The sequence below is a fragment of the Lepus europaeus genome, chromosome 10, assembly GCF_033115175.1.
Source record: "Lepus europaeus isolate LE1 chromosome 10, mLepTim1.pri, whole genome shotgun sequence".
In the NCBI taxonomy this organism is placed as follows: domain Eukaryota; kingdom Metazoa; phylum Chordata; class Mammalia; order Lagomorpha; family Leporidae; genus Lepus; species Lepus europaeus.
The window spans coordinates 107,990,396-108,010,305 of NC_084836.1; the positions used below are offsets into that span (position 1 = coordinate 107,990,396).

Consider the following 19,910-nt stretch of genomic DNA (forward strand, 5'->3'; position numbering starts at 1 on the left):
TATGCATATCTGATCCTTCCTCTCATATTCAAGCTCCTTGAAGTATTTATATTCCAAGTACTTAGGATCATGCCCCTCATAGAAGTACTCAGTAAATACAGTTAATTGTGAATGACAGATAAAGCCAACAGGGCTTTTTTGAGAATTGGATCTGGCGAGACAGGAAATGTTAAGGATGATTTGGACATTTGTAGTTTATACCTCTGTTTGAATAGAGATTCTGTTAACTGACCCAAGGGGCGTTGCAGGGGGTCTGGGTTTTGATCACAGAAGACAGTATTTGACTTTGAAGTGTTTTTGATGATTAATAGGTGGAGATGGCAAGTAGGCAGTTGGTTTGAAAGTTCTGAAGCTTAGATGTAAGGATTAAGCTAGAAATGTTTGTGAATTATTTGTCCAGAGGAGGCCGTTAAAGCTGTGGGCATGGCTGTCATTGACTAGGGAGAAGGCAGAGCTGCAGAGAGGCATGGTTAGGAAAGAGCATGGTAGAAGAGTTAGGTCCAGTGCTCTGGTTCTACAAGTGACCTATCGTATGGCGGCTTCTTTTATTTTCTTGGGGGGCTGATCACAGGCGCTTTATTGGGGGTGGCAGCGTGGCGTCAGCTCAGCTACAACTGGATCTTGCGGAAAGCTATGGGGGCTTCTTAGGAAGACCTTTTGAGATTCTGGACAGTCCTGGGACCTAGCCTTGGGAGGCCTCAGCATGTCTTACACAGCCATCTAGAAGAACTTGGACAGCACCTGTAGGGAGATAGAGGGCAGAGCACACAGGACTCCTGACCTGGAGGCTGACCCACAGACTGCTTGGGGAGAAAAGCTGAGGAAGCCACCTTCCTCTGCTGCTGCCTTCCTTAGCTGTGGCAGTCAAGGCCTGTGAGTCCACCCCACCCCTCTTCAGCCGTGACACTTTTTTTTCAAAGATTTATTTTATTTATTTGAAAGAGAGGCAGAGAGAGAGAGAGAGAGAGAGAGAGAGGTCTTCCATCCACTGGTTCACTCCCCAGAGAGAGAGAGAGAGAGAGAGAGGTCTTCCATCCACTGGTTCACTCCCCAGATGTCCACAGTGGCCGGAGCTCTGCCGATCTGAAGCCATGAGCCAGGAGCTTCCTCTGGGTCTCCCACGTGGGTGCGTGGCCCAAGGACTTGGGCCATCTTCTACTGCTTTCCCAGGACAAAGCAGAAGCTGGATTGGAAGAGGAGCAGCCAGGGCTAGAATTGGCGCCCATATGGGATGCCAGCACCTCAGGCCAGGGCTTTAACCTGCTGCATCACAGCGCTGGCCCCAGCCATGACACTCTTACACATTCTTTTCTCAACCCATCTGACTCTCCCTATTTTGATATGTTGGCCTCCATGACCTCTTGCCCAGCATGTGCAGGTCAACAGTGAGACCTGCCTTTTGCAGAGCTCTTGAGGCTTTTCTTGTACACTCAGCACCACAGACATCTCCCCTCCATTCCCCTCTTGTTGCTGACCTCACGGTTATCTACTTCCCCATCTGTTTCCTCCATTAGGCAGGATTTTTCTGCTTCTCTAGGACCCATCTTGGGGCCAGACATGCAGTAGACAGAAGCCTAATAGATGATTGGATGATGGAATGAGTGAATAAACCTAACAGATGACTGCTGGGCTCTCTTCCAGCTTTGAATTCTCTGGGTGGGGCCTCCTTTCCCTTCCTTCCTTTGGAGCCTTGGCATGCTGTTCCGACCTCTGAAATGGGTCCTAGCGAGAGGGCTGACTGGATGGTGGGAAGGCTCGCTCTCTGTGGCTGCCCTGCCTTTTCTCTATACCCGATGTCAGCTGCTTGTAGGCACTGCAGAGGGCCCCATGACAAGACCCCTTTGGACCCTCGGTTTCCTCATTGTTCCAAAGAGATTTGTCTAGAATTTAGCCTGTAGGTGATTCATGTATTGGCAAGGATCTTGGACAGCTGTGACCTGAAGTGATTAATTTGTAGCAGTACTGGGTCCCACTTAGGGGGATCCCACAGACCTTCATCCCACTCTTTGAATGGGCTCTTCCTGTTTACCAGGAGGGGAGAGGGGCGAGGGGCCAGATGCTGAGTCAGGCTCAGCTGCTCTTCTCAGCCAGGTATTTAGGGGAGCAGGCCCTGAGCTCTGTTCTTCTGTGTTAACTGACTCCTTGTTTGGCCTGTGCTCCCTCTATATGTCCTGGGAAAGGGGCGCTGGTCCTGTCTCCCACTGCTGGTCTGATGTGAAGACTGCTGCCACACGGAAATGGGAAGGAGAATAAGCATTGCCTTCCCTTGGTCTGTGACCCCGCAGTTGCTGAGCTTGGGTTCTCATCTATAGGAGCTGGGATGTGGGCAGAGAAGCCTCCTATCAGAGTCATGATTGTATTTCTGTTGAGAGTTTAGAAGAGAGAATATTATGGCTTCAAGCCAGAGGGAGGCATGGGAGGGAGAGAGGAACTCTTGTTCTTTCCAGAGGCACTGTGCACAGGAAGCCAACTTGGGACCTGCTGGCCGTCCCTTGGCCTGACCACTGCTGCATCAGGTTCCTTTGCCACCTGTATCCAGGTTCTGTCTTTGTCACCTCTTTGGGCCCTCCATCCTTTTGCAGAGCTGTGAAAGCCCTGTCAGAACTGTGTATTCCTGACAGGTGCATAGCCCCTTGTGTCTGGCTCCCTGTGAATGGGGATCTACAGTATAGTGCCTGCCCACCCCACACAGGAGCCTGGGGAGGAGTGGCAGTGGTATGAGGCTGGGAATGGCTGGATGGCTTGAAGTTAGCTCTGCGCATGTCTCAGCATCCTCTGGGGAGAAGGCTCAGCTTCCTCAAGCTCCCCCATGCCTTCACTGTGTACTTTCTTTGAAGGGTAATGAGAGGTGGCTGCCTTGAGGTGTGGCCCATCTGTTTGAGGGTGATGGGTAAGAATATCTCCGCACCTCTCCAAATCTTCTGTTGATCTGGGCTTAGGACTCAGGAAGGTGAGGGTGCTCAGAGAGCCCTGCCTCTCTTACAGTTCTATCCCCACCCCCAAGCTCTGTTAACATCTCATGGTTTCCACTGGTTGTAGGAACCTGCCAGTGCTTCCCCCTGGGGCCATGTGTCGTCCCCCCTACTCCCCATGTGGTCCTTTTTCTGTCCCATCAACCCATCAACAGCTGCATTTGTGTCTTTGCAGTAGTTCCTCAGCCTCTATAGCACTGTTGCACTGCCTCTTCCAGGAAGGCATCCCAGATAGCATCTTCGAACATCTGTGGCCTTTGGTGCTTTCTAGAGAATTAGCTCTTAAGTACTCTGTGAACTTTTTTTCTTTTTAGAGAATTTTTTTTTTTCTTTTTAGAGATTTATTTATTCATTTGAAAAAGCAGAGCAATTGGCAGGGGTGGGAGTTTGTGAGATCCCCAAATGGCTGCAACAGCCAAGTCTAGACCAGACCAAAGTCAGGCATCAGGAACTCCACCCTGGTGTCCCACATGAGTGGCAAGGTCTCAAGTACTTGGATTATCTTCTGCTGATTTCCCAAGTGTATTAGCAGGAAGCTGGATCAGAAGGAGAGCAGCTAGGACTCCAACCAGCACTCTGATAGGGGGTGCTGGCGTCACAAGCCATGGCTTAACTCACTGTGCCACAACACTCACCCCTTTGTAAACCATTTTGAGTCCCCTTCGGTATGGGTTTGTGTTTGATTGATGGAGAATGCAGAGAAGAGTCAAATGTGGTTTCTTCATTGAGGGAGCTCAGAGGTCAATGGCTTAGACACCAGGAGGTACCCACAAGTATGACATGGTGGGGCATAGAAGAAGAAGGGGTGTCTAGTGAACCACTAGACTGAGTCTGGTGAGGGCTTAAGTGAGATCAGAGTGGCATCTTCAAAGGCTCAGAGGAAGGAGGAAGGAGCATGGGAGACATGGGCTGGGGTCTTTGTTGGCTTGATTGCACTTGAACCCTTGTGAGAAGGGCTGGGCTTTCCACCTTCCTCCAGTACCAGAAGGCTGAACACATAGGCCTGAGGAGATCTGGGTCTACTGCCCACAGGTAGGGTAGTGAACACCCCCAGAAGGGGAGGGGTATGTCCAGATAATACTCACTTACCTCTTTCAAGCTCTTTAAAATTTAGACACTTTCATATTTATCGTAAGTTGTGATTTTTTTTTTGTTACAAATTTTATTTACATGCATTTTTGAGTGGATTGCTTTTACTGTAATTAACTAATGCACTTTATAAAGGGAAAACCCTGTCAGTGAAGGTGTATTTCATGTCCAGAAATTGTGGAATGTGTCATTTCCTTCAGTGTTTCTGTTGTGGTTTTTATGGCCATACCCTCATCAGTTTGAAGGCTTAATTCCCAGTGTGGCCTCCTGTTCCTTTCTGGTAAAGTTACTTGCGTGTCTCCTTCTTCATTGACATCTCACTGTAGTCCAGTAAAGGAGTTGTGAACGGTGGTGATCCCGTTGTGCACGTGAGGAAAAGGAGACTCAGAGATGTGGCCTTGCTTCTTGCCTACCTTGCCAGCACCTTTGCTCTAATACTTCACACCCTTCTTGCCTGACGGGTGGTTGAGTACATTTGTGGGACCTCTGTCTGCTGGGCTGTTTGGGAAGGGGCTTTGTTGAGGGCAGGGGACTATTACATGAGTTCCTACCAAGACACTTGGGTCTGATTTTTTTTTAAAGATTTTATTTATTTGAAAGTCAGAGTTACACACAGAGAGAAGGAGAGGCAGAAAGAGAGAGAAGTCCTCCATCTGCTGGCTCACTCCCCAGTTGGGCACAACGGCCAGAATTGCACCAATCCAGAGCCAGGAGCTTCCGGGTGCAGGGGCCCAAGGACCTGGGCCGTCTTTCGCTGCTTTCCCAGGCCACTGCAGAGAGCTGGCTCAGAAGTGGAGCAGCTGAGTCCCCCAACACCAACACCATCTCCTCTCCACCCAGTAGATTGAGTGCTGTCCTGGGAATGAAGGGCTTCTCTGCTGCTGAGACAGGTTCTCTGCCAGCCCTGAGAACTGTCTGGCTTCATAGCTCCCAAAGTGCTTGGGATGCGTTCTGTAGGGGTGGGAAGCAGCACAGGATGTGGCTTTCAAGAATCTAATAGCTGCCAGGTCCTTGTCAGCTTGCTGTTAGCTTGATAGACTGGGAAGGCATCAGGACCAGGCTCATGCCTCCTTACAGGAGGAAGTACAGGGGACCAGGTATGGCCAGTGGGTGCTTGGGAACATTGTATACTTGACCTTAGCTACTCAGTGCCTACTTTGGTCCCTGACTTGGGTCAGGCTATTTTGCTTTCAGTCTGGGCTCAGTGGAAATGAACACAAGGCAGGCTGAAATTTACCTAGGGCGGCCGGCGCCGCAGCTCACTAGGCTAATCCTCCGCCTTGCGGCGCCGGCACACCGGGTTCTAGTCCCGGTCGGGGCACCGATCCTGTCCCGGTTGCCCCCCTTCCAGGCCAGCTCTCTGCTGTGGCCAGGGAGTGCAGTGGAGGATGGCCCAAGTGCTTGGGCCCTGCACCCCATGGGAGACCAGGATAAGCACTCTGGCTCCTGCCACTGGATCAGCGCGGTGCGCCGGCCGCAGCGCGCTACCGCGGCGGCCATTGGAGGGTGAACCAACGGCAAAAGGAAGACCTTTCTCTCTGTCTCTCTCTCACTGTCCACTCTGCCTGTCAAAAAAAAAAAAAAAAAAAAAAGAAATTTACCTAGGGCTTGATGGTGGCTCTGCCTGTATGTGTTGCCTAGCAGTAGTCCCTGGACTGGCCCTCCAGCTGCCTGCCAAGTGATACTCACATTACTGGACTACATGTGATGCCTGGTAAGGTAGTTGAAAGGAAGGGCCCATGCGCCCATGCTGTGGACCACACAGGCCCTGGCCTGCATACATTGCTCTGTGTGTGCGCCTTTGTGAGAAGGTGTAGGAGGGGATGACAGTAGCACTGCACCGGAAGCTTGCTGGTTTCTGTTGCAAAGCATAGAGTGTGTGGCTCTGCAGTTTCTGATCTGGGCATTTCCCCTGATGGAGGCTCTTCCTTCCATCCTTGGAGCTTGTGTTCTCAAGCTGGTCCCTCTGACCCCGTTTGCCCCTCCTTTCTGCCAGAGTGTAATATGTCATGTTTACTCCATCCCATTTCATTGCTCTTTCCCGGGCCTGTATGCCTGCTCTTTTCATGTGTTCATTTAATTATTCAGCAACCACTGGAGGTGCCCTGTCTGGCCTGGGGAAGATAAAGAGCATACATTCATGTAGTGGGCCCCAAGAATATGTTTACTACAGAAAGGAGCTTCTCCCTTGGAGCTTTGGTGGGAGAGAATGGATCCTGATAGGTGGGTACCCTTAGGCCAGGGACCAGGGTGAAATGGGGACAGGAAACCCCAGTTGTTGTCACCCTAAGTCTGGGTTAGTTTGGATGAAACAGACAAGATGGGAGGTAAATCTCTGAGCCCCCGTCACAGAGAACTTTGAGGGCTGCAGAAGGAGCACGTTCTCATGAAGCTGGTGGTGGGCAGTTTGGGAGGTGGGGGGTCTGCAGGGATCAGAACGATGCTTTATGAAGATTCAGAAGACTGGGAAGATGGCTGGTTGGTGAGAACTAGGAGGCAGGGCCACCAGCAGGAAAGGCAGGGCTCTCAGAGGATGGGGGAGATGGACTAGATGCTCAGGGGATGAGAGCTGGGTCCAGGTAGAATCAGTACTGTTGTGGCAAGAGATTTGGGATTGGGGCCAGACGCAGTGTCCACTGTTACAGATGGGATAGATAGGGCCTGCTGTTCAGGGCTATGCCTTGGGAGGGCTGGGGTAGGAGGGCCCTTCGATAGCTGATCGGGGCATGACAGTCCAGGATGGCTGCTGCGCTTGGACAGTGTTGCCTTGGGGGCGGTTAGGCCTCTTGCTGAGATTGTGTAAGGCTGTCTTTAGGGGTTGGAACATCTCAGGGGTGTACCTGTTTCCTGGGCCTGCTTTCTTCGTGAGATTCTGAGACCCATGTGGACCTGTCCATCCCAGCCCTGCCCCTGCTTGGGTGTGCTGTGTGTCATGGAGTGATCCTCGCGGAACAGCCTTGGGACCCATTGCTCCTCTGGAGTTCAGCTCTTTTCCAGGTCAGAACGTCCATCCCGTATTCTGAGAGAACAAAGATGGGGGAAGGTCTCCACAGAGAGCTGCCTGTCCCCAGGTAGCCTTTTCTGACCGCTCGGCCCTTAGCAAAGGCTTGTGTTTGGACCCAGCCCAGCTGTCTTTTATCATTCAGTGTGACTGAGTGCTCTTGGCTCTTGGCTCTTGGCCTTGGAGGTTGGGACAGGGCATTGTCTTTCTTTGTGATCCCTTCCCTGAGGGAAAACATGCAAGTAAGTGAGGAAACTAGGCTGCCCTTGGTGCTGACTCTGGGAGCCTCCAGCCTGACCTTGGCCTCTTCCCTGCCTTCCTAGTTGACATTCGTGAAATCAAGGAGATCCGCCCAGGAAAGACCTCACGGGACTTCGATCGCTATCAAGAGGACCCCGCTTTCCGCCCAGACCAGTCACACTGCTTTGTCATCCTCTATGGGATGGAATTCCGCCTGAAGACCCTGAGCTTACAAGGTGGGTTTCAGAGGGCTAGAGGAGGTAGGGATAGTTAAGAGGAGCACCTGCTGGTTCCTGGTCCCATAGCAAGTGTGCCCTCAGTTCAGCTATTCTCCCTTGCTCAACAGCAACGTCTGAGGATGAAGTGAATATGTGGATCAAGGGCTTAACTTGGCTGATGGAGGACACATTGCAGGCAGCTACACCTCTGCAGATTGAGAGGTGAGAACCACCCCTGAGAGGGTTAGTGCCAGGGGCCTTGGAGCAGGGGCAGGGACTGCAGCCTTTGGATGCCCAGACGCTGCCTGCTCCCCTCCTCCCCAGGCCTGGCCCTAGGTGGAGAAGTGTTCCTCACCTTGGGTTTTTCTCTCTCCAGGTGGCTTCGGAAGCAGTTCTACTCAGTGGATCGGAATCGGGAGGATCGGTAGGTACTAAGCTATGAATAGGAGAAGCAGAGCCATAGCCATGCCTCTGAGCAGCTACCTGGAGAGCCAGGGGACCCCAGGAATCTGCCTGAAGTGGAGTGGGGGAGAATAGAGGGTCCTGGCACAAGTAGTTCTCTGCAGAAAGCCTTCTGATAGCCTTGGTACAAGCTAGTGAGGAAAGCAAGTGACAATATGGACATGCAGAACAGGCTGTGGGTGTCCTGAAGCTGGGGAGCAGGGGCTCAGATAGTATGTGAAGTGTGTCTTTTTTTTTTTTTTTTTTTTTTGACAGGCAGAGTAGACAGTGAGAGAGAGAGAGACAGAAAGATCTTCCTTTTGCCATTGGTTCACCCTCCAATGGCCGCCGCAGCTGGCGCACCATGCTGATCCGAAGGCAGGAGCCAGGTGCTTCTCCTGGTCTCCCATGTGGGTGCAGGGCCCAAGCACGTGGGCCATCTTCCACTGCACTCCCTGGCCACAGCAGAGAGCTGGCCTGGAAGAGGGGCAACCGGGACAGAATCCGGTGCCCCGACCGGGACTAGAACCTGGTGTGCTGGTGCCGCTAGGCGGAGGATTAGCCTATTGAGCCACGGTGCCGGCCAAAGTGTGTCTTAAAATGTAAGCGGGGATCCTGAGGGGCCAAGGAGATGAGGGAGCAAAGACCAGGTGGTGTGGGTGCTGTCCTGTGGTTAAGCCCTCTGAGCCTGAGAGGCTCTGAGGAGAGGGGTGTGCTGTGACTTAGTGTTGCTGAAGATCCTGTGCTGCTCTGGCACTCCTGGGGAAAAATGAGCAGGCTGGGATCAGGGTGGTGATAGTAAGAAGTGGATGGATTTGGCTGTGTTGTATTTCAAAGATAGAGCCATAAAGAATTTCCTTGCAGATTGATTTTGGCATATGAGAGAGAAAGGAGTCTGCTTTTGGCTTGAGCAGCTAGAAAATATAGTTGGCATTGACTGACGTGGGAAGTCCGCGGGGGGAACACATCAGGGGTTCAGTTCAGTGTGTGTTCAGTTTTCTGATGTCATGTGTAGGCCGAGGTACTGAGTAGGTAAGAGGGTAGAATGAGGTTTAGGGGAGAAGTTGGGGCTAGAGATACTAACTTGGGACTGTGAAGATACTGTGGAAAGCCATGGTGGGAGCTGATAAGATCACCCAGAGGCAAGTGTGGCAAGAACAGGGATGCCAGCCCATCTCAGAGATTGGGGATGAATGGCGGCTAGTGTAAGCTAGTAAGAGGAAAATGGTATTGAATTCTGGCAGCCTGAGGGAAGACTGTGACATGACCCTTAGGTCAAACAACATGGTGGGAGAGCAGCATCAGCAGAGTGGTGAGGGCTCCAGGCATGAAAGGGGGCTTGGGAAACTACTTCTAGAAGTTTTTACCGCAGAGGGGAGCAGGGAGAGGTAAGCAGGGCGAGACCTGTCTTTTGGTGGGAGACAACAGATGGTTAACATGCTGATGGGAACAGTCCACAGGGAAGCTCAGATAAGAAGGCATCTCTTTCCTTACCAGAAACTCGAAACCCTGACAGCTTTTACCTCTTGGGACTGAGGGTCAGATGAGGCTCAGCCATACTGGACCCCTGTGGAGAAGCCGAGTTCCCTCTGGTTTTGTTGCTGCCTATTGGGCTATCTCCACATTTCAGGAGAGAAATCCTTTCTTCTCCCATCTTGTCCATCCTGTTGCCAGGTCCAACAATATCCCCTGGCTCTCCCTTCCTGCACAGGGTACCCTGGAGGGCAGGGATGCTTGCTCTCCAGAGTTCCTTTCCCATCCGACACCAGGCGAGTGCCCAGTCACCAGCAGTTTGTCTGAGTGTGCCTATCCCCTCCTCCCACATTCCTTGCACTGTGGCGCTGGGTGCTCATGGGGCTTGGGGGTAATATGTTCTGAGGAGCAAACTCCCAGCATGCCATCATCCCACTGCTGAGCTGCCCCTTGTAGGGAATTTGCCAGCGAGCCCTCCCTTGTGCCCTGCAGGGGCCAGCTGGCACCTGGAGAGCTGGAGGTACACGCTTCAGCAGTACTGCAAGGAGGGGAGGCCAGGGGTTTGATTTTTCCCTCCTGTTAGGCCTGACCTGTTTTACTGAGCCTGGCCACTTCCTCATTGTCAGAATCATGGGATTTTCTTTGCTCAGATGAGGCAGCTGAGGCCCAGAGAAGGAAGAGACTTCCCTTGTCCACCTCATGGGTTCTGATTCAGTCTCGTGCCCAGGATTCCAGATTCCCAGAGTAGTACTGATTACCTATCCAGCCCCAGGTGGGGTAGCCCACACATCAGAGGCCATGAGAAGTGGGATGAGGCCACTGAGGATGTACCTGCTTTCTCAGTATTTCAGCCAAAGACCTGAAGAACATGCTGTCCCAGGTCAACTACCGGGTCCCCAACATGCGCTTCCTCAAAGAGCGGCTGACGGTAAGGACCTCCTGGAGCTGTCTGCAGGTGAGGGGCCAGGGTGGCCAGAAGCCTTTGGCTTGGGTGTCTGACTAGCCATCCTGCTCTGTACTGTGTAGGACCTGGAACAGCGCAGTGGGGACATCACCTACGGGCAGTTTGCTCAGCTGTACCGCAGCCTCATGTACAGCGCCCAGAAGACGGTGCATGAGCCACCTACCCTCCCCTGCCCTGCCCTGCCTCTCCACTCCATCCTCAGCCCTGCTTGCCTCAACCCTGCTGCCCTGCTTGGGGGCTTTTGGGTGCCATTTCTCTAGCCTTTCTTCTCCTGAGGTCTGTCCCCTGCTGCCCCAGCCTCTCTTCCTAAGAGGCCGTTTCCTGTGAGGCCTCCCAAGGACTTGCACCCTGACCAGGTTCTGTTTCCTGCAGATGGATCTCCCCTTCTTGGAAGCCAGCGCCCTGAGGTTTGGTTTGGAGTGGGGAGGTGGGGTTCTTTCCTGGGCCTCCCTCATCTCTGTCATGGGTACTTCCTAATCCATGTGAGAGGGGTGAGCCATGCTAGACTACTCTGGGTAGCTATGCTGGCTGGGAGTTGGTCTCTGCCCTCCAGGGGGCCCCTAGCTGTTAGCAGTGCTAGCCAACTGGCTGCCAGGCACTTACCATTTCTCTCCCTGCAGGACAGGGGAGCGACCAGATCTTTGCCGAGTGACCCTTCCTGAGTTCCAGCAGTTTCTCCTTGAGTACCAGGGGGTATGGCAGGGCTGGGGCTGGGCCAGGGTATCAGGCTTCAGGGCTGGGTTCATCCCTGACCTGAGGCCTCTCCCATGCCTTCCCTTTGTTCCCCTCCCTGTCAGGAGCTATGGGCCGTCGACCGGCTCCAGGTACAGGAATTCATGCTCAGCTTTCTCCGGGACCCCTTGCGAGAGATTGAGGAACCATACTTCTTCCTGGATGAGGTGGGCTTCACTGTTATCTCTTTATGTCAGGGCTAGGGGTGGTGGTGACCAGAAGCCCAACTGAACCCCAAGAGCCAGCTTCTCAGAGATGCCTCCTTGTTACACCTGAAATCCACCTTGACCACCCCAACTGAGGCTGAATACCCTCTCTTCCACCCGTTCGCCATCCCAGGGGCTAGGCAGGGGCTCACTTTGTCTTCCCTTCCACATTTGTTTTGGACAGTTTGTCACCTTCCTGTTCTCCAAAGAGAACAGTGTGTGGAACTCCCAGCTGGATGCAGTGTGCCCAGACACCATGAACAACCCTCTCTCCCACTACTGGATCTCATCCTCACACAACACGTGAGTGTGGCTCCCTCAGCCCCACTCTGTCCTTTCTCGAGGAAGAGGAGCCCACCTGACCACACCCACTTCTTGCCTATCCAGATACCTGACTGGGGACCAGTTCTCCAGCGAGTCCTCCCTGGAAGCCTATGCTCGGTGTCTGCGGATGGGCTGTCGCTGCATTGAATGTGCGTGGGGGCCTGGATCTGGGAGGGGGAGGGTGCGAGGCCTGCCCCTTTGACTGGGATAATGTTGCTTCCCAGTGGACTGCTGGGATGGCCCAGATGGGATGCCAGTCATTTACCATGGACACACCCTTACCACCAAGATCAAGTTCTCAGATGTCCTGCATACCATCAAGGAACATGCCTTTGTGGCCTCAGAGTGAGTGGAGAGGGGGTCCTCCTGGTGAACCCGGCCCCTAACTCTGACTCCTGGGACAGAGGGACCCCCTCACACCCATCCCCACTCCCCTCTCCTTCCTCTTGGCCTGTCCTCCTCTCCTTGCTCTATTTTCCTGTTACTTCCTGTTTCCTGCATCCCTGGCCCACATGGTTCCTGGCTCCTTCTCTTCAACCTGAGGAACACATTTTAGCTCTTCTCAGTGTTAACCCTGGTCTCTTTCTGCCAATGACCTGCCAGTTTCTTTACTTCGTAGCCTAGGGAATTACCTACATTCACTGTATCCCATTCCTAGATTCCTATTTACCACCTAACCTGTGGTCACTTGCGTCTCGCCTCACTCAGGGAATCACCAGTGGTCCCCAATAGCTAAATTTGGAGGTCCCTTACCTATTCTGACCTCTCAGTGGAGGATGTCTGCATTGCTGGGCAATCTGTGTAACTGGATTAACTGGGAACTACTTCAGTGCAGCTATTGCTACCCCAAGGCTTCCCCCTGAAAAACCCCTTCTACTTGCCAGTGGTCGTGGTCTATCTTTTCCATAGACAAGGTCCCCAGGCCCTTGGTTCCCAGTATCTTAGTCTGTAAGGGGCTGTTTGGGCTGAGCCCTGGATCAGCAGAATTGCAGTGTCTGTGTCCCTGCACCCATCGCCTGCCCTGCAGGTACCCGGTCATCCTGTCCATCGAGGACCACTGCAGCATTGCCCAGCAGAGGAACATGGCCCAGTACTTTAAGAAGGTGCTGGGGGACACGCTCCTCACCAAGCCTGTGGACATTGCTGCCGATGGGCTGCCCTCACCCAACCAGCTCAAGAGGAAGATCCTTATCAAGGTAGGGGTGGTGGGCTATGGGTGGAGTCCTTTACTCCCAGCACCTCTCCTAGACCAAGGTTCCAGCTCATGGTCTAGTCTTGGGTGAAGAGGTGGCTCTGAGACTGGGAATGGCATTGCCTTGACCTTGTGTGCACCCCATAGCACAAGAAGCTGGCTGAGGGCAGTGCCTATGAGGAAGTGCCCACCTCGGTGATGTACTCTGAGAATGACATCAGCAACTCCATCAAGAATGGCATCCTGTACTTGGAGGACCCTGTGAACCACGTAAGGGTCACACTGGGCTGTGGGTGGTGGGCTAGAGGGGGTGAGAGGGCTCTGGTTCATGGTCCCCTTTGGTCTCTTTCAGGAATGGTATCCCCACTACTTTGTTCTGACCAGCAGTAAGATCTATTACTCTGAGGAAACCAGCAGTGACCAGGGCAATGAAGATGAGGAGGAGCCCAAGGAGGTGAGGGGTTGGTCCAGGGCTGGGGGCTGGTGGGCTGGGTCAGAGTCACTGAGTGTTTTTGCCTTTACCTTCTTCCTCACAGGCCAGTGGCAGCACAGAGCTGCACTCCAATGAGAAGTGGTTCCACGGGAAGCTTGGGGCAGGACGGGACGGGCGGCACATCGCCGAGCGCCTGCTCACGGAGTACTGCATCGAGACCGGCGCCCCCGACGGCTCCTTCCTAGTTCGGGAGAGCGAAACCTTTGTGGGCGACTACACATTGTCTTTCTGGTAATGTGCTCTCAGGGCAGATGCCCGGGCTTAGCTGGCGTTTGCATGCAGACTTGGGCTGCCAAAAGACAACTACAGTGACCATTCTGAGCCTCTTGTTCTAGGCTCTTTTGTGGAACAGAATTTCTTCTCCACACACACAAAAGACACACATTTTCCTAAAAGAGTACCCCATACCTGACCTCCTTAGGAAACTGGCTTTCCTCCTTGAGACTTGATGCTTTTCATAGGGTGGAGCTTAGAATTTTGGATTCTGGCCTGTTTCTCACCACCTTCCCCCATCCTCTGTCTTCCTTCAGGCGGAATGGGAAAGTCCAGCACTGCCGTATCCACTCCCGGCAGGATGCTGGGACCCCCAAGTTCTTCCTGACAGACAATCTGGTCTTTGACTCCCTCTATGATCTCATCACACACTACCAGCAAGTACCTCTGCGCTGCAATGAGTTTGAGATGCGTCTGTCAGAGCCTGTTCCACAGACCAATGCCCATGAGAGCAAAGAGTAAGGGAAGCTGGTGGAGGTTGGGAGGGGTGAGGATGTGGGTGGTGCTGGCTGGGGCCTGATTGTCCCTGTCCACAGGTGGTACCATGCAAGCCTGACCAGAGCACAGGCTGAGCATATGCTGATGCGTGTTCCCCGTGATGGGGCCTTCCTGGTGCGAAAACGGAGTGAGCCCAACTCATATGCCATCTCCTTCCGGTGAGGGTTGTGGCCTGGGGTGCTGGAGGCAGTGTGGGTCCTCTCCTGAGCCCAGGTTGTGGGGACCTTGTGTGATGTCACTATCCTGTTCCTGTGAAGGGCTGAGGGCAAGATCAAGCATTGCCGTGTGCAGCAGGAGGGCCAGACAGTGATGCTGGGGAACTCGGAGTTTGACAGCCTCGTTGACCTCATCAGCTACTATGAGAAGCACCCACTGTACCGCAAGATGAAGCTACGCTATCCTATCAATGAAGAGGCATTGGAGAAGATTGGCACAGCTGTGAGGGGGTCATGGTGGGGAGGGGCATGTCAGGGAAGTTGAGAGAGACTCAGAATCTATCACTGGGTGATTCGGATATGTGAGACAGTGAGGCCTGGGCTATTTTAGGACTGCCTAGGTGGGGCCAGAGCCTGACTGGAGGCCATGGCTTAGTGTCCACAAAGAGGTCTGGAGAGAGTGACAGTTGTGTTGGCAGGGATGGGACAGACACTCAGGCAGAAGGATCCCTGGGAGCCAAGGTGTGGTGTGGGGAGGTCCCGGTGCTCATGTGAGCTGGAAGCTTGCTTATTCAGCCAGTGTTGGCCTAGATTCTGTCCCAGGGCAGAGGACAACAGGCTACATGGGTGTGGTTGAACAGATTCCATCTGAGGGCTGGTGTGCAGGGCATGGGGGAGGGATTAGTGAGGGCAGAAGGCAGGGCCTGTGGTATAGGGGAGGTCCAGTGAGGGCCCTGGACTAGGGTCAGGTCTTAGATAGGAAAAGGCATCTAGGACAGGAGACAAGTTCAGAGACTGTTGTCATCAGTGGACGTGGGTGGCTGGGGAAAGGCCTGGTATCTGCCAGACCCTGTGGGCTCCGCTGGTGAGAGGACAGGCAGGAAGGGTGTGCGAGGATGGGGAAGGCTCTGTGTGACTTTCGGCTCAGCAGAGAAGACAAGCTGAATAAATGGTGCCTGCTGGGGCCCCACCTACAGAATCCAGCTGCGGAAGCAGTTGGCGTTTGGGCTTTCAGGAGCACATGCAGAGATTTTAGAGGCATGGGGTGGGTGTCAGGGTAAGAGTGTGGCCAAGGTGAGGTTGGGGATCCTGGTTGGTCAGGTGCCAGTGAAGTGGTGAGGAGGGCTGCACTGGGGAAGGTGGGCGGTGGGGACCCACAGCTGCTTTTGCTCTCTGGGCTCTGGAACACTAACAAGTACGGTTGGTTTCCAGGAACCTGACTATGGGGCCCTGTATGAGGGCCGAAACCCTGGCTTTTACGTGGAGGCAAACCCTATGCCGACTTTCAAGGTACAGCTCAGGCTTCTGGGCACAGGAAGCTGGGGGTGGGGTCCCCAGCTGCTTGGGGTTTGCATTTTTGTGTTCTGGGTCCATCTGTGGTCTTGGTGGAGAAGTGGTGGTTGTGGTTTTCCGAGGCCCAAGAGGTTGTGAGAGATGTGTGGTTGGTGAGCAACCACAGCTCTCCCAGGACCGCCCTACTCCTTAGCCCCTTTCTCTTGGGTCAGACTGACCCTTCCAGATTGTTCCCCAGGGGCAACCCCCATTTCTTCCATGGACAGCAGCAGGGCAGGAGGTGGGAGGCACACTGGCTAGTCACTCCTTGGCCTCATGGAATCCATCAGGCAGAATCTTCCTTTTTCTGCCCTTTTTCTCTAAGGTGAAGGAGCCTGTGCGCTGATCCTCACCCCCGCATTCAGCATCCAGGGGGTCTGGGAGAAGGTTCTTCCTCCTACTCCAGAGATGAGGAATGTAGCGTCCCAGCTCTGACCACAGGCTTTCAGGTCTTAGGGAGGCACCCAGAGCAGCCATAGATACCTCTTTTGCTGCCAGCCCTCATATTGAGAGACAGATTTGGGGTTCCTCCTTGTAGCCCAAGGCAAAACTTGTAAAAACTTCTACCTGGATCCCGGGGAGCTTCCTTGGCAGAGGCACTACCTCTCCCAGGTTGAATCTGTCTCATGCCTCCCTTTGGGGCAGTAGTGAGAACTGTAACTAGGGCTGGTTGCTGACAGTGGTCTGAGGCAAGGCCATGTGTGTATGCCTGTGAGGCCCCGGGTCAGGAGAGGCAAGGACAGTCTATTTGCCCTGACTTGTGCTTCTCACCTCTGCAGTGTGCAGTCAAAGCCCTCTTTGACTACAAGGCGCAGAGAGAGGATGAGCTGACCTTTACCAAGAGCGCTATCATCCAGAATGTAGAGAAGCAAGAAGGAGGCTGGTGAGCCTGGGCCCTGGGGTCAAGGGTCCTAGCAGAGCTAGCACTGGGGATGGGGGTGTCTGACGACATGCCTAGGTGAAGCATCTGTCCTGTGTGTGCACCAATACCCTGGCTTAGGTGTGGGATACCCCCAGTAAAGGACACCGTGGGAGTTTGAGGTGGTTGCTGGGAAGTCAGCTCCCTGTGGTTGCCACAGGTGGCGAGGAGACTATGGAGGAAAAAAGCAGCTGTGGTTCCCTTCAAACTACGTGGAAGAGATGGTCAGTCCAGCGGCCCTGGAGCCTGAAAGGGAGGTGAGACAGCAACCATGTGGGATGGGTTCCCCACCCCAGGTTTTCTGCATGCACCAGTCGCAGAAGTCCTAGGCATGGCTGTGCCATCACACAGCCCAGTCACCCTCTGTGTGGCCATGCTTGTGGTCTCGACATCTCTGTGCCACATTGCCTGATCCCGGGCACACTTTGAGGATGTATTTGTCACGTGCACAGAAACATTGCCTCACGCCTGTACACAGCAGCCATGCTGACCATCCTGTGGGCTTTGCTTCCCACAGCACTTGGACGAGAACAGCCCCCTGGGGGACTTGCTGCGGGGGGTCTTGGATGTGCCGGCTTGTCAGATTGGTGAGCCCCCATCCCTTTGGCCTATCGTTTCTTAGTGTTGAGCCCTGTTTTGTGTTCTGCCCTCCTAAGGAGGAAGCTGATGGCTAACCCCTAAAGACTGCCTTCCAAGCTCTCTGTACTTTGGATACCCCCTTAATATCCTCGGCTCCCTTGGTCACCTCCAGGCGGGATTCCTGCGTGCTCGCCCTGTGCCAGGCACTGTGGGGTCAGTCAGATGAGCAGATGGCTGGCTGACCTGCGTCCTAATGGGATGGGCCACAGGGCTGTGACAGCTTAGAGAGGGAGTGGGAGGGGTCATGGCCAAGGAAGGGGCCTGAATCCGGCAGAACTGGATTAGAGCACTGGCCTCCTGCATGACAGGCAGTGACTAGTCTTGAACTGCCCCATCCTTGTCTGTGAAATGGGCCTGCACAGTGTTCTCCCCCCTCGTGGATGATGGTACAGAAGAAATGGGAGGCAGTAGAACCCAAGTGAGCTAATGCCTGTGGTGCAGAATGGGGGACAGATGCCTCTCGCTAGCTCTTGTCTTCTGTCGCCCTCCCAGCCATCCGTCCTGAGGGCAAGAACAACCGGCTCTTCGTGTTCTCCATCAGCATGGCCTCGCTGGCCCACTGGTCCCTGGATGTTGCTGCTGACTCACAGGAGGAGCTTCAGGACTGGGTGAAAAAGATCCGTGAGGTGGCCCAGACTGCAGATGCTAGGGTGAGAACCTGTTAGAGCCTGGAGAGTGCTGGAGCTGTGGGAGCCTGTTGGGCAGCCAAGGCTTCCAGCTTTCGGCACCAACCCCTCACAGCAGGACAGTCAGCTGCCAGCCTGTGCTTGCCTTGCTCCACCCCTGCCTGAGGTAGAGATCCAGAAGAAACGGGCAGCATGTGGCATGCTTGGGATGTGAGATGTCTGAGTGGGTCTGCTTAGTGGCCAGTAGGATAGGATCCACAAGGCTAGAGCTAACCTGGACTGGAAGCATGGGCAGCCCTGGCAGGCGGCGTTGATGTAGAGGAGGAAGAAGGCTCCGGAGAAACTGCCCCTGTGCGTGTGCAAGCCCGGGAAGGGCAGGCCAGAGAGACTGGCAGCTACAGGAGAGGAGGGTGGAGGGCTGCGGAGGTGCAGCCAGGCACAGTAAGAACCTGAAAGTGCCCACTAGACTGAGCAGCAGCACACAGCCTGTGGAGGACCTGGCTGTGAAGGAGACCCTGGGTTGCCGGCATTTGAGTGCTTTTCTTTGACAGCTGAAGGAGCTGGCAAGGCAGTGGGTGGAGAGGGGCCATGTGTGGTTGGGAGGAGCAGCCTTACTGGAGGAGGGAGGCCCCTTCCATTGAGAAGTGCTCTCACAGTAAGGGGATTTCTCCTGGTGCCTGTTACCCCCAGGGCATTGGTAGATGCACCCTTGAGCCAGGCAGAGAAGGGACGGGTATACCCTGGAAGGGCGAGAACTCAGATTAGAAGGTGATTGAAAGGCTGGATTCCCAGGTCTATGCAGCCAAGGAAAAAAGTCAGGAGCTACCAAGAGACAGGAGCAGGAGCACCTCCGGGAGTGAGGGAGGTGGGAAGGAGGCACTTGTGAACAGAGAGTAGATGGCTGTGTTAGAGCGTGGAGACTTGGGCATGGGTGAGGCCACGCTAGGGGCCTCAGTTCTCAGTGTAGTCTTGGGAACCCAGGAGGTAGTACTTTTGCCAGGAAGGAAGATAGATACTAGATGATCAGAAAGCATCTGGGGAGTGCAGCCAGCCTTGGGGTTCCTGGGACATGGGTTCCATGGACATCCTTGGTCCCCTGCAAGCACGTGCATCCTGGGGACAGAGAATAGGAAGGGTGATTCAGGGCTGATGACAGAGGGCCTTTGTTTAGTCCAGTGGGATCTGAAGGTGCAGGCAAAGGGGCCCAGAACACCTGCAGCATGGATGTGCCCAAAGCTGTCAGGGGCTTCCTTCTTCTGGGCAGGGCTCTAGCCTGGGGCTACAGGGCCTTGTGTGTGTCACCAGCTCACTGAGGGGAAGATGATGGAACGGAGGAAGAAGATCGCTCTGGAACTGTCTGAGCTTGTCGTCTACTGCCGGCCTGTGCCCTTCGACGAAGAGAGTAAGGGCTGGGGCCCGGGAGGGGGATGTGTATGCCTGGGGGGATGCCATAGGGGTACAAGGGGGTGTTTAGTGACCTCAGCACTACCTAGGTGGGCAGGCCCTGTAAACTCTTCCTATTTGGCCCAGAAATCGGCACAGAGCGAGCTTGCTATCGGGACATGTCATCCTTCCCGGAAACCAAGGCTGAGAAATATGTGAACAAGGCCAAAGGCAAGAAGTTCCTCCAGTACAACCGTCTGCAACTCTCTCGCATCTACCCCAAGGGCCAGAGGCTAGACTCCTCTAATTACGACCCTTTGCCCATGTGGATCTGTGGCAGTCAGCTGGTGGCCCTCAACTTCCAGACCCCAGGTGAGAAGGCCTCTGGACAGGATGGAGGGGGTGTGATGTGGCATGTGAGCTGGAATGTACCGAATCCAAATGTGATTCTTGCAGATAAGCCTATGCAGATGAACCAGGCCCTCTTCATGGCTGGTGGGCACTGTGGCTACGTGCTGCAGCCCAACACCATGCGGGATGAGGCCTTTGATCCATTCGACAAGAGCAGCCTCCGGGGGCTAGAGCCGTGTGCCATCTGCATCGAGGTGGGTGGTGCTTGTCTGGGCTTAGGGTGGGAAAGGGGCTTCCCAGCTGAAGAACGTTTATGCTGAGCTTGCCAAGAATGGGGCTCATTGGTATGAATGGGGAGGGGCAGAAAACCAGCAGAGTGCAGCATTGCT

General features: G+C 54.1%; 1 protein-coding gene across 4 annotated transcripts in view; it reads left to right on the plus strand.

The window, feature by feature from the left end:
- PLCG1 (phospholipase C gamma 1) overlaps nucleotides 1–19,910 on the plus strand; it is a 39,427-nt gene that overhangs the window by 10,041 nt on the left and 9,476 nt on the right. For all 4 annotated transcript variants that reach the window (XM_062204207.1, XM_062204204.1, XM_062204205.1 and 1 more), the window contains exons 2-27: nucleotides 7,386–7,538; nucleotides 7,649–7,742; nucleotides 7,897–7,944; nucleotides 10,278–10,362; nucleotides 10,461–10,544; nucleotides 10,771–10,805; nucleotides 11,019–11,091; nucleotides 11,196–11,297; nucleotides 11,521–11,639; nucleotides 11,724–11,809; nucleotides 11,885–12,005; nucleotides 12,688–12,856; nucleotides 13,000–13,122; nucleotides 13,205–13,306; nucleotides 13,389–13,576; nucleotides 13,876–14,076; nucleotides 14,155–14,274; nucleotides 14,374–14,554; nucleotides 15,484–15,561; nucleotides 16,383–16,486; nucleotides 16,683–16,779; nucleotides 17,040–17,109; nucleotides 17,654–17,811; nucleotides 19,093–19,189; nucleotides 19,318–19,542; nucleotides 19,627–19,775. In XM_062204207.1, the coding sequence (XP_062060191.1) occupies nucleotides 7,386–7,538; nucleotides 7,649–7,742; nucleotides 7,897–7,944; nucleotides 10,278–10,362; nucleotides 10,461–10,544; nucleotides 10,771–10,805; nucleotides 11,019–11,091; nucleotides 11,196–11,297; nucleotides 11,521–11,639; nucleotides 11,724–11,809; nucleotides 11,885–12,005; nucleotides 12,688–12,856; nucleotides 13,000–13,122; nucleotides 13,205–13,306; nucleotides 13,389–13,576; nucleotides 13,876–14,076; nucleotides 14,155–14,274; nucleotides 14,374–14,554; nucleotides 15,484–15,561; nucleotides 16,383–16,486; nucleotides 16,683–16,779; nucleotides 17,040–17,109; nucleotides 17,654–17,811; nucleotides 19,093–19,189; nucleotides 19,318–19,542; nucleotides 19,627–19,775 (3,062 nt within the window). The remainder of the gene's footprint in view (nucleotides 1–7,385; nucleotides 7,539–7,648; nucleotides 7,743–7,896; nucleotides 7,945–10,277; nucleotides 10,363–10,460; nucleotides 10,545–10,770; nucleotides 10,806–11,018; nucleotides 11,092–11,195; nucleotides 11,298–11,520; nucleotides 11,640–11,723; nucleotides 11,810–11,884; nucleotides 12,006–12,687; nucleotides 12,857–12,999; nucleotides 13,123–13,204; nucleotides 13,307–13,388; nucleotides 13,577–13,875; nucleotides 14,077–14,154; nucleotides 14,275–14,373; nucleotides 14,555–15,483; nucleotides 15,562–16,382; nucleotides 16,487–16,682; nucleotides 16,780–17,039; nucleotides 17,110–17,653; nucleotides 17,812–19,092; nucleotides 19,190–19,317; nucleotides 19,543–19,626; nucleotides 19,776–19,910) is intronic.